This window comes from Varanus komodoensis, unplaced genomic scaffold (assembly GCF_004798865.1).
Source record: "Varanus komodoensis strain SLA01 unplaced genomic scaffold, ASM479886v1 scaffold5, whole genome shotgun sequence".
In the NCBI taxonomy this organism is placed as follows: Eukaryota; Metazoa; Chordata; class Lepidosauria; order Squamata; family Varanidae; genus Varanus; species Varanus komodoensis.
The window spans coordinates 15,043,601-15,060,528 of NW_025336087.1; the positions used below are offsets into that span (position 1 = coordinate 15,043,601).

A 16,928-nucleotide genomic window follows, 5' to 3' on the forward strand; every position below is an offset into this window, starting at 1 on the left:
TCACGGCAAATAGGAGACCTGTGAATGCATCCCATGCTGCCAAGCAGCTTGCCTCTCAACTTGATGAAAGCACCTTGATAGCCTGGTGTAGTGCCTGGGCAATGCACACTTCTGTGTGCACTGAGCTGTAGGGTGAAAATACATAAATAAATGAACAAATGAATAAATAAGGCCTACATATGCTCCATAATGAGGCCTTTGAATCAAATTGCCTGTGTATGTGTTTGTCCAGATATGACCATTATGATAAAATTGCCTTTCTCATATTTAATTGAAGCAAATTAGAGTATTGATATTTTGAGCAAAGACATCTTTTTAAAAGAAGTAATTAGATTTGTGTAATCTCTGTATAATCTCTTGTGTAATCTCTGTAATCTCAGGATTGGAAAAGGTCAGTTTACATTCCGATCCCAAAGAAGGACAATGCCAAAGAATGTTCAAACTACTGCACCATTGCACTCATTTCACATGCTAGCAAAGTTATGCTCAAAATCCTACAAGCTAGGCTCCAGCAGTATGTGGACCGAGAACTACCAGAAGTACAGGCAGGATTTCGAAGAGGGAGAGGAACTAGAGATCAAATTGTCAAAATACGCTGGATCATGGAGAAAGCTAGGGAGTTCCAGAAAAACATCTACTTCTGCTTCATTGACTATGCTAAAGCCTTTGATTGTGTGGATCACAACAAATTGTGGCAAGTTCTTAAAGAGATGGGCGTACCACACCATCTTATTCATCTCTTGAGAAACCTATATGCGGGTCAAGAAGCAACAGTGAGAACTGGACACGAAACCACTGATTGGTTCAAAATTGAGAAAGGAGTTCGGCAAGGCTGTATACTGTTGCCTTGCCTATTTAACTTATATGCAGAACACATCATGAGAAAGGCGGGGCTAGATGAATCACCAGTTGGAATTAAGATTGCTGGGAGAAATATCAACAACCTCAGATATGCAGATGATACCACTCTCATGGCAGAAAGTGAAGAGGAACTAAAGAGCCTCTTGATGCATGTGAAGGAGGAGAGTGCAAGAGTTGGCTTGAAACTCAACATTAAGAAAACTAAGATCATGGCATCCGGTCCTATCACTTCCTGGCAAATAGATGGGGAAGAAATGGAGGTAGTGACAGATTTTATTTTCCTGGGCTCCAAGATCACTGCAGATGGGGACTGCAGCCAAGAAATTAAAAGACGCTTGCTCCTGGGGAGGAAAGCTATGGCAAATCTAGATAGCATACTAAAAAGCAGAGACATCACCCTGCCAACAAAAGTGCGTATAGTCAAGGCTATGGTTTTCCCAGTTGCAATGCATGGCTGTAAAAACTGGACCATAAGGAAGGCTGAGCGCAAAAGGATTGAGGCCTTTGAATTGTGGTGCTGGCGGGGACTCCTGCAAGTCCCTTGGATCGCAAGGCGATCAAACTGGTCAGTGCTAGAGGAGATCAATCCTGACTGCTCTTTAGAAGTCCTTATACTGAAGATGAAACTCAAATACTTTGGCCACCTAACGAGAAGGAAGGAATCCCTGGAGAAGACCCTAATGCTGGGAACAACTGATGACAAAAGAAGAAGGGGGCGGCAGAGGATGAGGTGGCTAGATGGAGTCACTGAAGCAGTCGGTGTGAGTTTTAAGTGGACTCCGGGGGATGGTGGAGGACAGGAAGGCCTGGAGGAATGTTGTCCATGGGGTCGCGATGGGTCGGACACGACTTCGTGACTAACAACAACAACAATCTCTGTATAAATAATTTAGCTTTGAGACAGATGATTTGTAAGACCCAACTGAGTATTTTATGCAATGCAAAAACCCACCAAATCTTATATCTTTCTCCTTAAAATTCATAAAGAATTTGATAGATAATTTATTGGAGATCATCCTTTCAGGAAAATATTGGCATTGTACTGCCTACAAAATTCTATTTTTTCGCTGGAGCTTTTCTATACCATACTAGTTAACTTCAAGTATTTGGCATTTTGGAGTTGGACTAAAGGAGGGATAGGCAGAGGACGCCAGTGTGTGCAAGCACACCTTTCCTGACACTAACCACTTAAAAGCAACAACAGTTTAAAAATCTACACCTTTTCTTGCTGGCAGCTGGAATCGCTGCAGTATTCCTTTGGTGGTGATAATTATACTTATTTAGTCTGTTGGGGCTCGCCCCCATCTCTGCCTTGCACTTAGTGTTTGGACAGGTAGCTTGTTCTCTCTATGTAGAAACAGAGTGAGTCAGAAGGGGCCTCTCAAGCCATCTAGTCTGACCCCTGGCTCCAGCCAGCTCTGCTCATGACATGCCTACCATGTGCATGTCCAGTCTATCCTTAAACACCCTCACCGATGGAACTTCAACCACCTCCTGTGGAAGCCCATTCCATACTCCAGGGGTCCTGACCATCAAGAAGTACTTTCGGAGATCCACTTTGAATCTTGGTTCCTTGAGCTTTGCTCCATTGGAACACATCCTGCCTTCATCTGCCGGGGGAAAAAAGGTCATGACCCACCTCCACGTGACCCACCTTGCATACCTATATGTTGCTAACAGGTCCTCTCTGAGTCTTCTCTTCTCAAGGATGAAAAGACCCATTTCTCACAGTCTCTCCTCATATTACATACCCTGCAAAAAAGTCACCATCCTTGTGGCCCTTCGCTGCACTGATTCCAACCTTGCTATATCCCTCTTGTAATGAGGGCCCCAGAACTGAACACATTAGTCCAGCTGCACCAGAGGTGCACCAGAGTTGTATAGAGTGGCAGTAATACCCCTCTGGATATAGAAGCCACTCTTCTGACTATGCACCCAAGGGTGGTGTTCGCCCTCTTGACCACTGCGTCACACTCCTGACTCATGTTTAGCCTGAACCCCAAGATTGCTTTCATAAATGCTGCTCTCTAGCCACTTGTCCCCTGACTTGTACTTATGACAGCTATTCCTATGCCCCAAGTGCAAGACCTTGCACTTATTCACATTGACCACCATCTGTTGTCCCCTATCCACTTCCATTGTCTGTCCAGATCCTTTTGGATCCAGAGTACCTGCTCATCAGTTGTGACCACTGCCCCCCCATTTTAGTATCATTGGCAAATTTGATCAGCAGACTTGTCACCCCCTCTTCCAGGTCATTGATGAAAAGATTGAACAAGATCAGTCCCAGGACAGAGCCCTGGGAGACCCCACTCGCCACTGACCCCACTTGCCATCCCAATGATCCCCCACTAATAGTTACCCTCTGCTTTCAGTCTGTCAGCCATGCCCTAATCCATTGGACAGTGCATTGGTCTATCCTCAATTTCTCAACCAGGCTATCACTTTATCAATGGGCTGGCTGAAATCCAGATAAACCACATTGACTGTGTTCCCCCCATCTAGCCCCATCACCTCCCATAGAATGTTACAAGATTCTACCACAGTAGCGTGGCAGCACCCTGGATTGTTTGTCAAATGTGTGCATGGGCCCAAAGTTGTTGCATATGCCTAGACTAAAGAAATAAACATCTCTTGTTATTCTAGGATCTTAATATTTTGAATCATGGAATTATTTCACAATGAATAATTATTTGTGATGAAATGTGGTGCCCTGAAATGCATCTGGCATATTTTAAGCTTTAGCTTTTTATCCGTTTAGGCTGAGTTTTCTTTTAATTAGCTATGCCACTGATTGTTGCAGATTTTGCCTTGGTTACCCAATAATTGTTATTCTGTTAATTATTGTGAACTTTAGGTTCTTGGATGCAATGGAAGTGTAGTAAATAAATGTTCTGGTTACATTCAAAATAGACTACAGCAGTGGGAGACTGTCTGCAGTTGGGTTTACTTTTGGAGGTTGTTTCAGAAGCTTCAGTTGATACAGGACACAGCATCCAGTTGTTGAGAGGTCTAAATCTTTGGACCATGTTACCAGTTTGCACCACCTTCACAAATCTGCCAGAATATTAATATCAGCTATGAAATTTCTGCTTGTATGCACCCTAGAAATAGACGTTAGGCTGGTGGGCACAAGAGTCAGGGTCTTTTCAACGATGGCCCCATTTTTATGGGATTAACTCCCAAACCCTTTCTCTCTGTTGTCTTTTAGGCAGGTTGTAAAATAACATTTTATTTCAGATTATTTCTAATTAAGAGGGTCAATTAGACTTGTTCTTAATGGTCCTGTTTTTAGACCTTATAGGAAATTGTCTAGCTAAAATAGAATAGAATTTTGTTTTTGTTTATTTGCTTATCATTGTTGTGGTATTTATTTTTTTATATTTTAAATTGATTTTACTATACATTGTATGCTGATCTGAGGAAATGTTGCATTTTGAAAGGGATCTAATGAATTTCTTAAATAAAGAAATGTTATCAGATTTTGAATTGACAGGCATATAACTGTAATTTAAACTTTTTCTGTGAGACTTGCCTAATATATCTCCATTGGATAAGATAATGCAGATTTTTTAAAACTTGTTTACCTTTGTAAGCAATAACTACCCAAGATTCACAATTTCTATTGAACGATCTCTTATTTGATTATTGAATTATGAATGCAAAAAGTAGAAGTATGACATATTTGTGCATTTTCTTGCTGGCACTTGTTGGGATGGTTTCAAACATACACTCAGCACCAGAAAGGGCTTCTTTTGTGGTGAGCAGCCTACATAACAATATGTGAATTGGATACTTCCAGTGAGTTCTGTAGATGGCACCACTGAGGTCAGCACCATGGAAACATGTAGTTTTTAAAGTGTTGACGGTATTACAGTAGCAATGCATGCAGCAGACACTATACATTTTTCTTACCAACCACAGAGTCTGGTTATTTGGAAGTGTAAAGCTGTTCACCTTTTGCTCACTCACCATGTAAGGCTTTTGAATGTTCTGAGGATTCTGCCCACCACGGGACAGGGAGAACTGAAGGAACAGAAAACTCACACATGGTGAAGAAGTTGTATGCCTCTCTTCCTATTATTTCCCCTAATCTCTGCTTGGCAGGGAAGGAGCTGCTAAGAGCTAGGGAATGAAAAGCAATGGCTCCTCTTTTACGATCTTAAGTTTTCAGCCCTTCCAATTTTCTCTGCCAAGGTTGGAGTGCCTTCAGCATTTTCAGCAGACGGAACTTTCACATAGGAACTATTTATTTATTTATGTATTTAATCTCTTAAACTACTCAAAAGCCAAAGCTCTCGCAACAATTAATCAAAGTACAGGAAGATACAAGAACAATTCAAATACAAAAATGCACAGTATAAAATTCCAGTATACAAATTTAAAACAGCTTAAAATTCAATATATAAAAATACTACCAAAAAAAATCAATAAAACGAGATCTAGTTAAAACAGCTGACACTATTATATGCTGTTAAATAGCATTAAATGCCTTGGAATAGAGGACAATTTTATCCTGACAGTAAAAAGATTACAATGTTGTTGCCAGGGCCTCAGTAGGGAGATCATTCCTCAATTGGGGGCCACTACAGAAAAGGTCCTCCTCCTTGTTGCCTCTTTTTAGACCTCCTTTAGGGAAGCATAGTAAGTCAAACCTCTTTCTACAGGTCTTACGTTGCACATTTTTGGCTGGGGGCAAGACAAAAGTACCACTGTACTTATTGCCGGTAGCCAAACCTTATAAGACACATTACAATTAAAAAACATATAAAACACAGCAGATGGGGTAGAAGTGGGGAATGGGAACCACATGGTAGTATGGGGAAAGATGACATGACCATACGTAAAGGACCAAATTTCATTCCCAGGCATTCCAAATTTGGCCTACAGTCTTGAGATTTGACACCCCAATGTAACCTTTTAAATTCGGTTCACATATAACAATATTGGGCCAACACACCAAGAACAAACTTCCTTCTTATTCTTCTGCTATCCTTGAGTGTTTGGCTTTGATCCCGGCTTATTATATGATTGTATCCTATGACTTCTTAACCTGGAAATGGTGGTTGAATTACTGCTTGAGAACTACTGAAAGTTTTAAAACCAAGTTTGATAGAGTTTAAGCCACATTCTCTCTATTTATGAAAAATAGACAGTATGTGGTTTAAATTATGAATTTAGTAACCCATGATAGAAGTGCTGAGCCACGGTCACAGAGCGTATTATCTTTGCATGAACCAGACTAAGGGTCTGGGTATAACAGTGGTGTCATACTTATGTATAGAGCCAATTAGGCATTTTATTGCAATTTAAATATATAATATAAGAAATACAAGATTATAATTTTAGTTTTATCAATTAGAAGAAGCAATGAACAAAGAATGTAATTGATTTTATCAGTTCCTCAAAAAGGACTATAACATACTGTTAAAGGACCACAGACTATAGCAAGGGTCTGAGATTTTATGTACATGTGTGTGTGCACATCACATTCATGCATGTGCACACAGAGAGATTTTATGATTTAACCCTAAAACAAGCCAACCTTGCTCTGCAGAGCAGGTTGCATGGAATGGGAATGACAGCAGGAGGCTGGGTCATGCAGAGCCTCCTAGGCAACCGATTTGTGTTTGAGAGCACTGGATTTCTATGTGATACCAGAGAGAGTGCATTTCTGTGAACAACAAATGATAATTATTATTAGCAGGCAAATAATTAACTGGATTGCTTGAGTAAGTTTTATTTGGTGTCCTTGACTTCCCACCTTTTCATCTTGCTTTTTAGACAAATTCTACTATGTGTTTTTGAAATGTACCACACAAGATTTTTCTAGGGTAGAATCTTATTGCATATGTTCATAGCTAAGCTACTGATCTGAAAACTGCAGAGTACTGTTCTCTAACCATAACCAGTTCTACTGCTATACCTGTGACAGCTCATAGCCCAACTGGATAGCAGGTCTATATTTTACTAGATTTTATTACTAATTCCCAGAGATAGCATGATGGTTTTCTTTTCTTTTGTGTACTGCTCCTAGATGTCCTAATTTCTGCTAGAACCCCAATTAGTGATACAGCAAGAGAATAGTATTGATTATTTTATTAAATACATTCACTAAAGTTTTCTATACAAAATTATCAACTGCAGGTTTGCACTAGTACTTCACAAAGCTTTTGTTTATTGCCTATGCAAACAAGCCTAAGTTTTGTTTTGTTTTGTTTGTTTGTTTTACTTTTTGTGTGAATACAGAATTTTATATTTGGAAAATTCATAATATTTTCAGCTACCATGAGGTCACTGTGTTCAAATATCTGTCACTAAATTTGCATATCTTAGCTTTTTCATTTCATAAGGACATGACTCATTGTTTTCAGTAGCTTAAGGAATCAGTATTTAGCTTAAGTGAGAAATAGCACATTCCAGCAAATGTATGTGTTTTTAAGTCCTACTGACTTTAATGAAGACTGAGCATTGCATCACTTACTAAGTAAAGAATATAATAATGATGCACAGACCTTTTAGCCCTAGGGGTCATGTGCTCGGGGAGGGTAGGGGACATGTTGTCTAGCTAGGCTGGCTTGTACCAGTTAGTACAAAAGGAAAGTGTTATATAAGTCAATTACAAAAGAAGCAAGCAGAGTCACAATAGTGTTTGGCAGGAAATGCATCTTAATGATAAGTTGATTGCAAACTAAGTTCCTCCCCTTTCTTCCAAGCAGATTCTCCTGCTTAACGGCCATTTGCTTAGGGTGCTTTTCAACAGGTTCCTTCCCCTTAACTTGGTATGACCTTGGTTTAATGATGTTAGGTCCATCCTTCCTTCACTTGGACATGCTCATTAAATTTTCCCACAGAAACAATCTGATTCTTACCACCTGTGTGGCTTATTTCTGGATCTATTGGTCTTGGTGGATTTCAGCTTGGTGGATTTTAGCCTCTCTTTGTCTGAGCCAGATTCTGTATCCACAAACTTTGGAGGCTCTTTTATAATATGAGTTGGCCCTGTTCCTACACAAGGGCTGTATAACTGAGTGCATGAACTGCAACAGTTACTCTGAGATACACATACCCTCATGCTTATAAGCACACCTCTCATTTAGGGAATGGCAAAGTTTAAACCTCCTTTCCTTGCTCATTTAGGGATTGCTGACAGGTGATGGAAGTGACAGCTTCTTCCATCTCCCAGCTCTCTCCTTGGAAGTTGCTGTTTCTGTGCCTTTGCTAATATAACCTCTCCTTATGCGGTTCTATCAGAATAAATATTAGAATAAAATTTTTGAAGATATAATTGATCAAACATGCCATAGTAAGAATCATAGTTATACAAGAACATACAACAATTGCCCAATACAAAACAAAAAGTACAAAACCAAATAGCTCTTCTGAGTCAATACATAAATATTGAATATTTGCTTACAACTTTTCAGATGTAACTTTACTAACTTTGCAGTTAGTCAGTCCCAGTGTGCCTCCAGTTACACAGGATGTTCAACACTTCAGTAGTATTTTCAGTACATACTTGAATTCCAGACTGCAGGACAACCACAAATGACATTTGTAAATTGTAATGTCAAGGTCTTACCTCTTCAAAAATAATGGACATAAAACATATTCCAGAGACCGATAAATAAATCTACCTCCCCTTGCAATTCAGCTATATACCAGTTCATTTTACCTCATACAAGCTGATAAGAACCCATAATTATTAATCAGTTCTCAAGTATTCAGCTTCCTAGCAGAGAAAAAAAAATTGACTCTTTTCTCTAGCTCTGCCCCAAGGGACCTGTCTCTAAGGGACTACAAAGTCTGGTTTATAGGGATCACACCAGAAGTTGGGAATATCGGAAGCAAGTTGAATGAGAGAATTTGAAAGAGGTTTTTGTGTCTGCCCTTCCTGCCACAATCTCTTCTGAAGATAGCTGTTTTCACATTGCTGCTAATGGTAGAGAAAAAAAGATATTGGAAGTTAGAACATAACCCTAACCCTAAATGTGAGAGCCCACCTGGAGCTTGTGGGTTTTACAACTCTGGTATAAAGTGATAAAAGAAGAGTTGGGCCATGCTCTGTACAAAACCTGAAACAAAACCATACAGAGATAGTTCTTAAGTATGAAAAGTGATCGATAAAACTACTAGATAGATAATAGATAATAGCTTCCATATAGCCTGAAGTACCTGATTCTGCCGAATCTTGTGAAGGGCCGGGTCTGGTTGAAACCTGGATGGGTGACTTAAATGTTGTGAAGCTCCAAGAGATCTTCAGCCACAAGCGGTATAGAAATGTTGTGAATAATAAATAAATAAACAATTATTAACTTCCACAACGTCCTTTTGCTTGGTAGCATGATACAGAACTAAAATTATTTTTTCACAGTTTGATGATGTTATATTTTAGAATGAACAGTTCTTATTTGAACTGTAAGAGGAATGATTTCAAGTAGTATAGCTTTACATGGAAGATAATTGGTATGAATGTATAAATGAAGAGGAAAATTCTCAGCACTGCAGATCCTTTTTGAAGAATTTTTCTGTAATGGTCTGTAATGTTGCATACTGAGGATACATTATTTCTTCAGTAGACAGTGCAAATGTCAACTAATTAGAGTCTGCAATCCTTTATCAGTTCATTGATGAAATTATTAGTTCAGCACAGTATGAACTAATGGCAACATTATATTTCTCCTAAATAACAAAAATAATTTCAGTTGTATCTAGCCAACTGCTTTTTGACTACAATGGTACCTCAGTTCACAAACTTAATTCATTCCATGACTCTGGTCGCGAACCGAATTGGTCGTGAACTAAGTCAAATTTCCCCATAAGGTTCAGTGTAAATAAGGTTGCTACGATCTGAAACATATGTATTTTTTAAAAAAACACAACAATATGAAACAAAGTACACTACAGTACAGTATGAAGAAAGAGACTAACCTTGCTTGAGGAGACTTCTGGCGTGGGGGACAGGAAGGTGGATGGGGAGGAGGTTATTGTTTGGAGGGAGAGTCTGCGACTGTGATCTTGACTAGAGGAAGCTATTACAATGTGTCAGAGCAGGGAAGATGGCTGCATTCATGCTTGTGCGAACATTATTGCTGACAACACTATCCCCACACGAACACAGTCGTGGCCATCTTCCCCGCGCAAACACGAACGTGGCCATCATCCCCACTCAAACATGCTCTGACACGTGGTTGCAGTGTGGGGAAAATCACGTTCGTGTGGGGAAGATGGCCGCAATTGTTTTCGTCACCCGATGCAGAGTTCACGAATGGAAGCAAAATTTTGCAGAACTTTCTGTTCCCGAACTGAATTGTTTGCAAACATAAGAGTTTATGAATCGAGGTATTACTGTACTTTCCAAGGGAGAAACCAGCTAGGTATTTATATATTTCTTTTTCTGAAGGACCAGTATGATATTATATAACTTCCCCCTACTCCGTAAACTCAACTCAATTTTTGTCAATGCTTGCCCAGTTTTGTTTTGTTTTTTTGTGCTGCTAAAGTAGCTCTCTGAAGGAAAGAAATTTCACAAAAATGGGGAAGAACTAGAATTGAATTAATCAGACTAGATGTTTTGATTAACAACTGATCAATGTTTTAAACTGTAAAACAAACTTCTACCACATTCAGTAGTCATCTTTTGAGTTTTTAAAAATGGTTTTTATGATTTCATTAAGTTATAAAGGAGGAAAAGCAGAAGTGCTCTTAGTTTACAAAAGTGGAATGGCACGGGGCATGTTTGCTAAGGCCTTTTTCATGCTTCTTGCATAAACTGATCTTCACACTTTCTGTGTCCTAGATTCAGGAAATGTGTGGTATGAAACTGCTCTTTGCCCACCTTTTTGCTTGCTTGAATCAGCAAGCAGGGAACATACTTGAAAGTAGAAAAACCTTGAAAAATAACTATTAAATGAATCATCCATCTCCAACTTACATGAATGGAAATGAATCTGTAAAATTAAAAACATTGATAATGCTGGACAAAAACATTTTCACAGATTTTTGCTATAATTTGGAGGGAAGAAAAGAATATTGCCCCCAGACTTGGTCAACATTTATTAACTTATTAATATGTAGTAACAATATATTAACATGTTCACTTTTTAAAAAGTCATTTCTTGTGGGAAGGGAAATTACATGCTTTTTAGTTTACATGAATGATGTAATCTATTATTTTCCCTTGCTTTTTTGAGTTTGAAACAAAGCTAGGGTTGCGTTAGTCTTAGCTCTGACTTAGCCAACTCAGCACCCTATCTTTCAAGTAATATTTGAAACATGGTCTAACAACCATAGTCTCTGAAATGCTGTACAGATGGTTACTTTGGAAACTTCCAATTTTGTATTATATACAGCCTGTATAATGACTCAGTGAGGCCTTTATACAGGAATTCAGTCACTGGAATTGATTCTTTTAAAAAATATTTTGCTTTTCCCTCCCTTCCGATTAAACTCTCTTGGGCAGTGAGGATGCCAGGGTTTAGCACAGACCGAATAAGAAAGCACTTGTTGTATTTGTTTTATTTACAAATGTACAACCAGAATATTTTGGGGACAAACAGAAACATACAGCACACCTGAGAAAGTAGCTGCATCCCAAAGTGCTTCACCATTAGTCAGTTTCTAGATCTCTCTAGATAAGGCATGCTTGCGGTCACATCACTATCTGCAATTCCCACTAGCTGAAACTGGTCTATGGGAGAGGAGTTCCATTAATGCTGGAACAACATCAGCTGATCCTCCCTGAATATCAGAAAGCAACCAATTTAACAAAGGGTGGTCTCCCAGCAGATGTAACACTGTCATTTGGAGTCATCTTGCCATCAGGGGTTGACATCTACAGTGTGTTTGCAGTCCATCTCTTAAGTTTGTATCTGGCATTCTTTGACTTGGTTTTGTGATATGCTACTTGAGAACCATTTATGAAGTAATAATTTCATTTATTTGTGAATAACTTCATTTTAATTCAGTGTAATTGTATTTGGTACACAGTGTATCTGATATTTGTTAAAATGTAAAGGCAGGAACACAAGGACAGTTGGGTACAACAAACATGTCTATTCTAAGCATAGACCTGCTGGTCCTTATGCTCTACTTCTACCAACACCAGCTTGCGTGTAACCTCAGAGCTGACAGGCTATTACAAAATGAAACACTTCAGCAGTTCTAAGATTTTTTTCCCTGTGGAATAAGAACAAAAGTGACAGCTGCCATTAGAAAATAACTTCCTGCATGTATGATGAATGTGGTCTATAAGCAATGAACAGTGCAGGTACAGATTTCTTCAAGTTTTAGTTTGAATTTGTGGAGTTTGTAAAGGCCACCTATACAGCTTTTCCAACTCCCCAGATTATTTTCTGGCTCGGCTCAAACACCTGAAATCTGATTCTGGTTTGATATTCTGGATTAAACACAGAGATTAATGCCTCAGTTGCCTAGTTCAGATGAAATGGGAAACTGGTGTAAGAAAGTTTCAAAGTTTCATTCCAGAGTTCAGAAGATGGGAGGGAGTAGACAGAACATTTTTAATTGTCCATGCACTGGGGTGGCTTTCCTCCCCAATTCCTGGAGTGTAGTTCAGGGGATATTTGAGGGTGCAATGATGGTATCTGTTGTAGTGGCCACCTGGTCACTGAGGGAAATCAGACATCTTTGCCACTTGTCTTGTTAGTGGTTTTAATCACCTTTAGCTCAAAGTTATCACCTTTAGCTCAAAGATACTGGTTTCATGTCTTCCCTTTTGATGGTTTGAGTGAGTGTTAGGTTTACTTGTCTAAAATGGGCCATTATTCTCATGTGTTCTTATATTTCTGCTTTTGCCATCTTAAATTGTATTACAATATTAATGGCTTACATTGGCAGAGAAAGTTAAAAAATAGTTTATGTACACAAAAAGCAATCAGACAAGTCACTCCATTCAAATAATTAGCTTATTTGTTCAAACCAACTAATACCTTCATTGTAATGTCCCAGATTTACATTACTATGTTTAAACTTCTTCTTTTTATATAATTTACAGTACTATTTTACTGTCCTCTTTGGCCATGAAGGACAGAAGCCGCTTGAACTTCGTTGTGAGGAAGAAGCAGATGGACAGGAATGGGTAGATGCTATTCACCAAGCCAGGTATGCAACTCCAGTGATAACTTCTATCTAACCAAACGTTTCTGGGTTTGCTGTGGGTGGTTGTGCTTCCTTTCTTCTTACATTTTTTCTCTCCTCTGGCTACAGCAGCTGCAGTAGCTGCTCTCCTTGTTCTGCCCCCACCTTCTCCACACCTGAAGTCCAGCAGTCTCAAAGCTGTTCCAAGTAACCAGTTTAGTACCACATTACATATAAGGAAGCTCTAAAACATCTTAGTTAACAAAATGTGGAAGAGGAGGAGGATAAAGATAACAATAACAACAAACTAAAATTATTGTCATTATTCCATATGAAAAAAGAAAATGACTTGGGAGTGCTTATCATTTAGACTCAATCAGTAATATTTAATGGCTGTTCTTAGTTTTTGCCATGGATTTACAAAATAGTAATTTATTAAAATGAATAGAATGGTATACAGTATACTCCCGTGAAGCTGTGATTCAGTGTTTGCAGCCTCAGTCTTTCGCAGAATTTTCCGCGCAGCTGCTTTCTCACAAGATCGTTTTCACAAGAGAAGTGAGTCCAAGCCAATCTCCTTCTCCAAGTGAGTCCAAACTGATCTCCTTGCAAGCAGCCTTGTTCGAAGGATTTCGGTTTGGACTCGCTCGGAAAAAACGATCTCTGTGCCCGCCCCCCTGCCCCTGTCCCTGTCTTGCCACATGCGTGTGCCTGTCTCCTCGGCCCAACCCACCTGCACTGCCTTGGCACTGCCCATCGCTGGCACCAAATTCGCGGTTTTTCACAATTTGCGGGTGCTCCAGGAACGTAACCCCTGCAAATTTGGGGGGACTACTGTATTCATAATTTTATTACATGAGTTAGGAATAGGTCAAAATTTTATAGGGCTCAGATTATTTATTTATTTAGTAGTGACTAAAACAAAATAATGTCAAAGATTAGCCAGTTTCAGTTATTGTCTAGAAATGTTATCAGAATATGATAGAACTTGTTGTCTAGAAATGTTATCAGAATATGATAGAACTTACTTAGTAGAAATATAAAGGACTATGCAATTGATTGTTAGATGATATTGCTTTTTTACATTAGTGCCGTTCCTTTTGGGGGTGGATGTAAGGAACTGAGATATTGTACAAACTGGAAAACAAGTCAGGCAGAAACAGAATGTTTCTGTGGATATTGCTTAGTTTTAAAGGCCCTCATGTACACCCTGACCCAGAAGGAAAATCTCGGCACTGATTCCACTAACTGACTTGTATGCCAATTTTAGAGCTGTGTTTGAATGTTTTTGAGATCCGTTATGCACAGTTCTAGCATTTATTAAGATCAGTTAAGTAAAACACAGCTATTCTTATTAGTTTATAAGACAGGCACTGCAACAATGCATGTAGTTATAAATAACAGTGGATGGATGGAGTAGTTCCATCATGCAGAAAATACTGGAAACCTGTACTGGCTGAAACCTCAAATGGCTGAAAATCTAGGATATTCCATATTTGTTATAAAAGAGAGTCCAAGTATTCATATTGCCAATTATACTGATAAATTTCAATTATCCCGAATATTAACATCCCTGATCATGTTTATAAAATTGCTTTAAAGATAATAATGGATAAGAATTTTGTCATATCCCTTGAAAATAGATCTTAGAACTTTACTAGAGTAGGAATGTTACACTTTACTCTTCAAATGTGTTGCCTACGCTGGTTGCATACATAATAACTAACATACTTATTAACTCAAAAGTTTCTGTACCTCTTTTTTCTGCTCGCAGCTACTCAGACATCCTGATTGAGAGGGAAGTTTTAATGCAAAAATATATTCATCTAGTTCAAATTGTAGAAACTGAAAAGATTTCAGCTAATCAGCTACGACATCAACTTGAGGATCAAGACACAGAAATTGAAAGGCTGAAATCAGAGGTATGTTCCAAAATAATGTGAAGATGACTATTATTGTTCTATTTTTACAGGAATGCCCCAGGCCTTATCCCATACAGTCATTCATGCCTCTTCATCTGATGGAACAGAAAATATTTTTCTTTTCTTGGACCATGTTGTTTCTACAGAATCAGTTTCAGGCTTTAGAGGAATATTGATTAAAGCAGGAAGGCTGTTCTAGCATGCAAAGCTGTGTTGGGCTTCAGGGGCTTGAAATTATGGCTCTGTCAAGTCTCAAGTGAAATTTTGAAACTGAATGTTTTGGAATGTATAGAAAACCCTAACAAATTCTTTATTTGTTTTGTTTTTGGCAGATCGTAGCTCTTAATAAAACTAAAGAACGAATGCGACCATATCAAGGCAATCAAGAAGAAGAAGATCTGGATATTAAAAAGATCAAAAAGGCAATTTTCTACACACCTCTTTAAATGGAAAAGAGATACCATAATTTGCCTGTATTTTTCTTTGAATGCTGAAAAAAATAGTGTTTTCAGTCTTAAACAGTTTAGCTGAGTTCGTATTCCATTTTTAAACTGCAGAAGGATTATCTAATGTCTAAGACACAGAATTTTGTCAAAGCAGGCAAAGATTCATTACATGGACTAGATGTAGTTAAGGTTCACAGGCCCCTGAAGCCATGTAGAAACCAGGTTAAAAATAGCTTTGCTGACCATTGTGTGTTCAAGTCCTTTTATATAAGGGATCCATAGAAAAGATATTTCTGGTTTGATGTGATAGACTCTAAACAAAATGTACTTAATGGTTGGTTGACCTGGCACTGCAACAACAAGGAAAAGAAAAGAAAAAAGTTGATATAGTCAAAAGTCAGCAATACATATTTTAAAGTGTAAGAAGGAAAACAGAATTTTCCTTAGCATTCTGCATTTAGGGACCAGAACTACAAGTGTCAAATTTTGCCAATAGTGTTACATATTTCAACAGTGTTACATATTTAACTGATTCTTACTTTTGCACCTGTGTTATTTTTGTATATATATCTCACGCAGGAAGCATAAGGTCAATTTAGTGTTGACAAGTTTCAAATCTGCCTTTACCATTTTACTATATACACCGATCTTTCTTTTATGGCTTCTCAGAAATCTTTCTGTATCGGGTGTCTGAAAGTAATCTGCTGAGTAGAGCCCATTAGAAATGACCTAAAGATTTTACTCAATCCATAACCATCTGTGTGCTGCATGAAGTGTAGTGGTTAAGATCATGGGACTAGGACTCAGGAGATCTGGGTTCCTGGCCCTGCTCAGCCATGGAGCCTTCTGGGTAAATTTGGCCAGTCACAGACTCTCAGCCCAACTTGGAGGGGTGGGGAGATGGCCACGATCATGCTGGTCGGGGGCGGGGGGGAATGGCCAAGATTGCGCCTGTCTTTCCTGCTGGAGCGTGCCCGTGATCATGCACTTCCCTTCACAAACGCAACTGCGATTGTAGCCATCTCCCCTCTCGGGGTGGGGGGTGGGGAGATGGCTGCAATCTTGATCACCACCCAATGCGGAGTTCATGACCCATGTCAAAATTTTCATGAAATTATTGTTCGTGACCCAATTTGGTAGTGAACCAAGGCATTCATGAGCTGAGGTACCACTGTATAAAATACAGACAACAATAAAAACTTCATTAAAATTACAGTACAACATTTAAACATCAAATGCACTTTATGTATTAACAATGTATTCTTCCTTTACTTGATTTTTAGGTCCAGAGTTTTATGCGTGGTTGGCTGTGTAGAAGAAAATGGAAGACAATCGTGCAAGATTATATTTGCTCTCCACATGCAGAAAGTATGCGAAAGAGAAATCAGATAGTTTTCAATATGGTTGAAGCCGAATCTGAATATGTACATCAACTTTACATCCTTGTGAATTGCTTTCTACGGCCACTAAGAATGGCTGCAAGTTCAAAGAAGCCACCAATTAGTCATGATGATGTCAGTAGCATATTCCTCAACAGGTATCATTTTATGTATTTTGTGACTCTCATTTGACAGAAAGAAGTTGATCCAATTTTGTCTGT

The 16,928-nt window shown here is 38.8% G+C and overlaps 1 protein-coding gene across 2 annotated transcripts in view; it reads left to right on the forward strand.

Annotated features, from left to right (window-relative positions):
- The window catches only part of RASGRF2 (Ras protein specific guanine nucleotide releasing factor 2), a 117,379-nt gene that overhangs the window by 21,699 nt on the left and 78,752 nt on the right, over positions 1-16,928 (forward strand). For both annotated transcript variants that reach the window (XM_044446748.1, XM_044446749.1), the window contains exons 2-5: positions 12,878-12,984; positions 14,735-14,882; positions 15,215-15,304; positions 16,612-16,865. In XM_044446748.1, the coding sequence (XP_044302683.1) occupies positions 12,878-12,984; positions 14,735-14,882; positions 15,215-15,304; positions 16,612-16,865 (599 nt within the window). The remainder of the gene's footprint in view (positions 1-12,877; positions 12,985-14,734; positions 14,883-15,214; positions 15,305-16,611; positions 16,866-16,928) is intronic.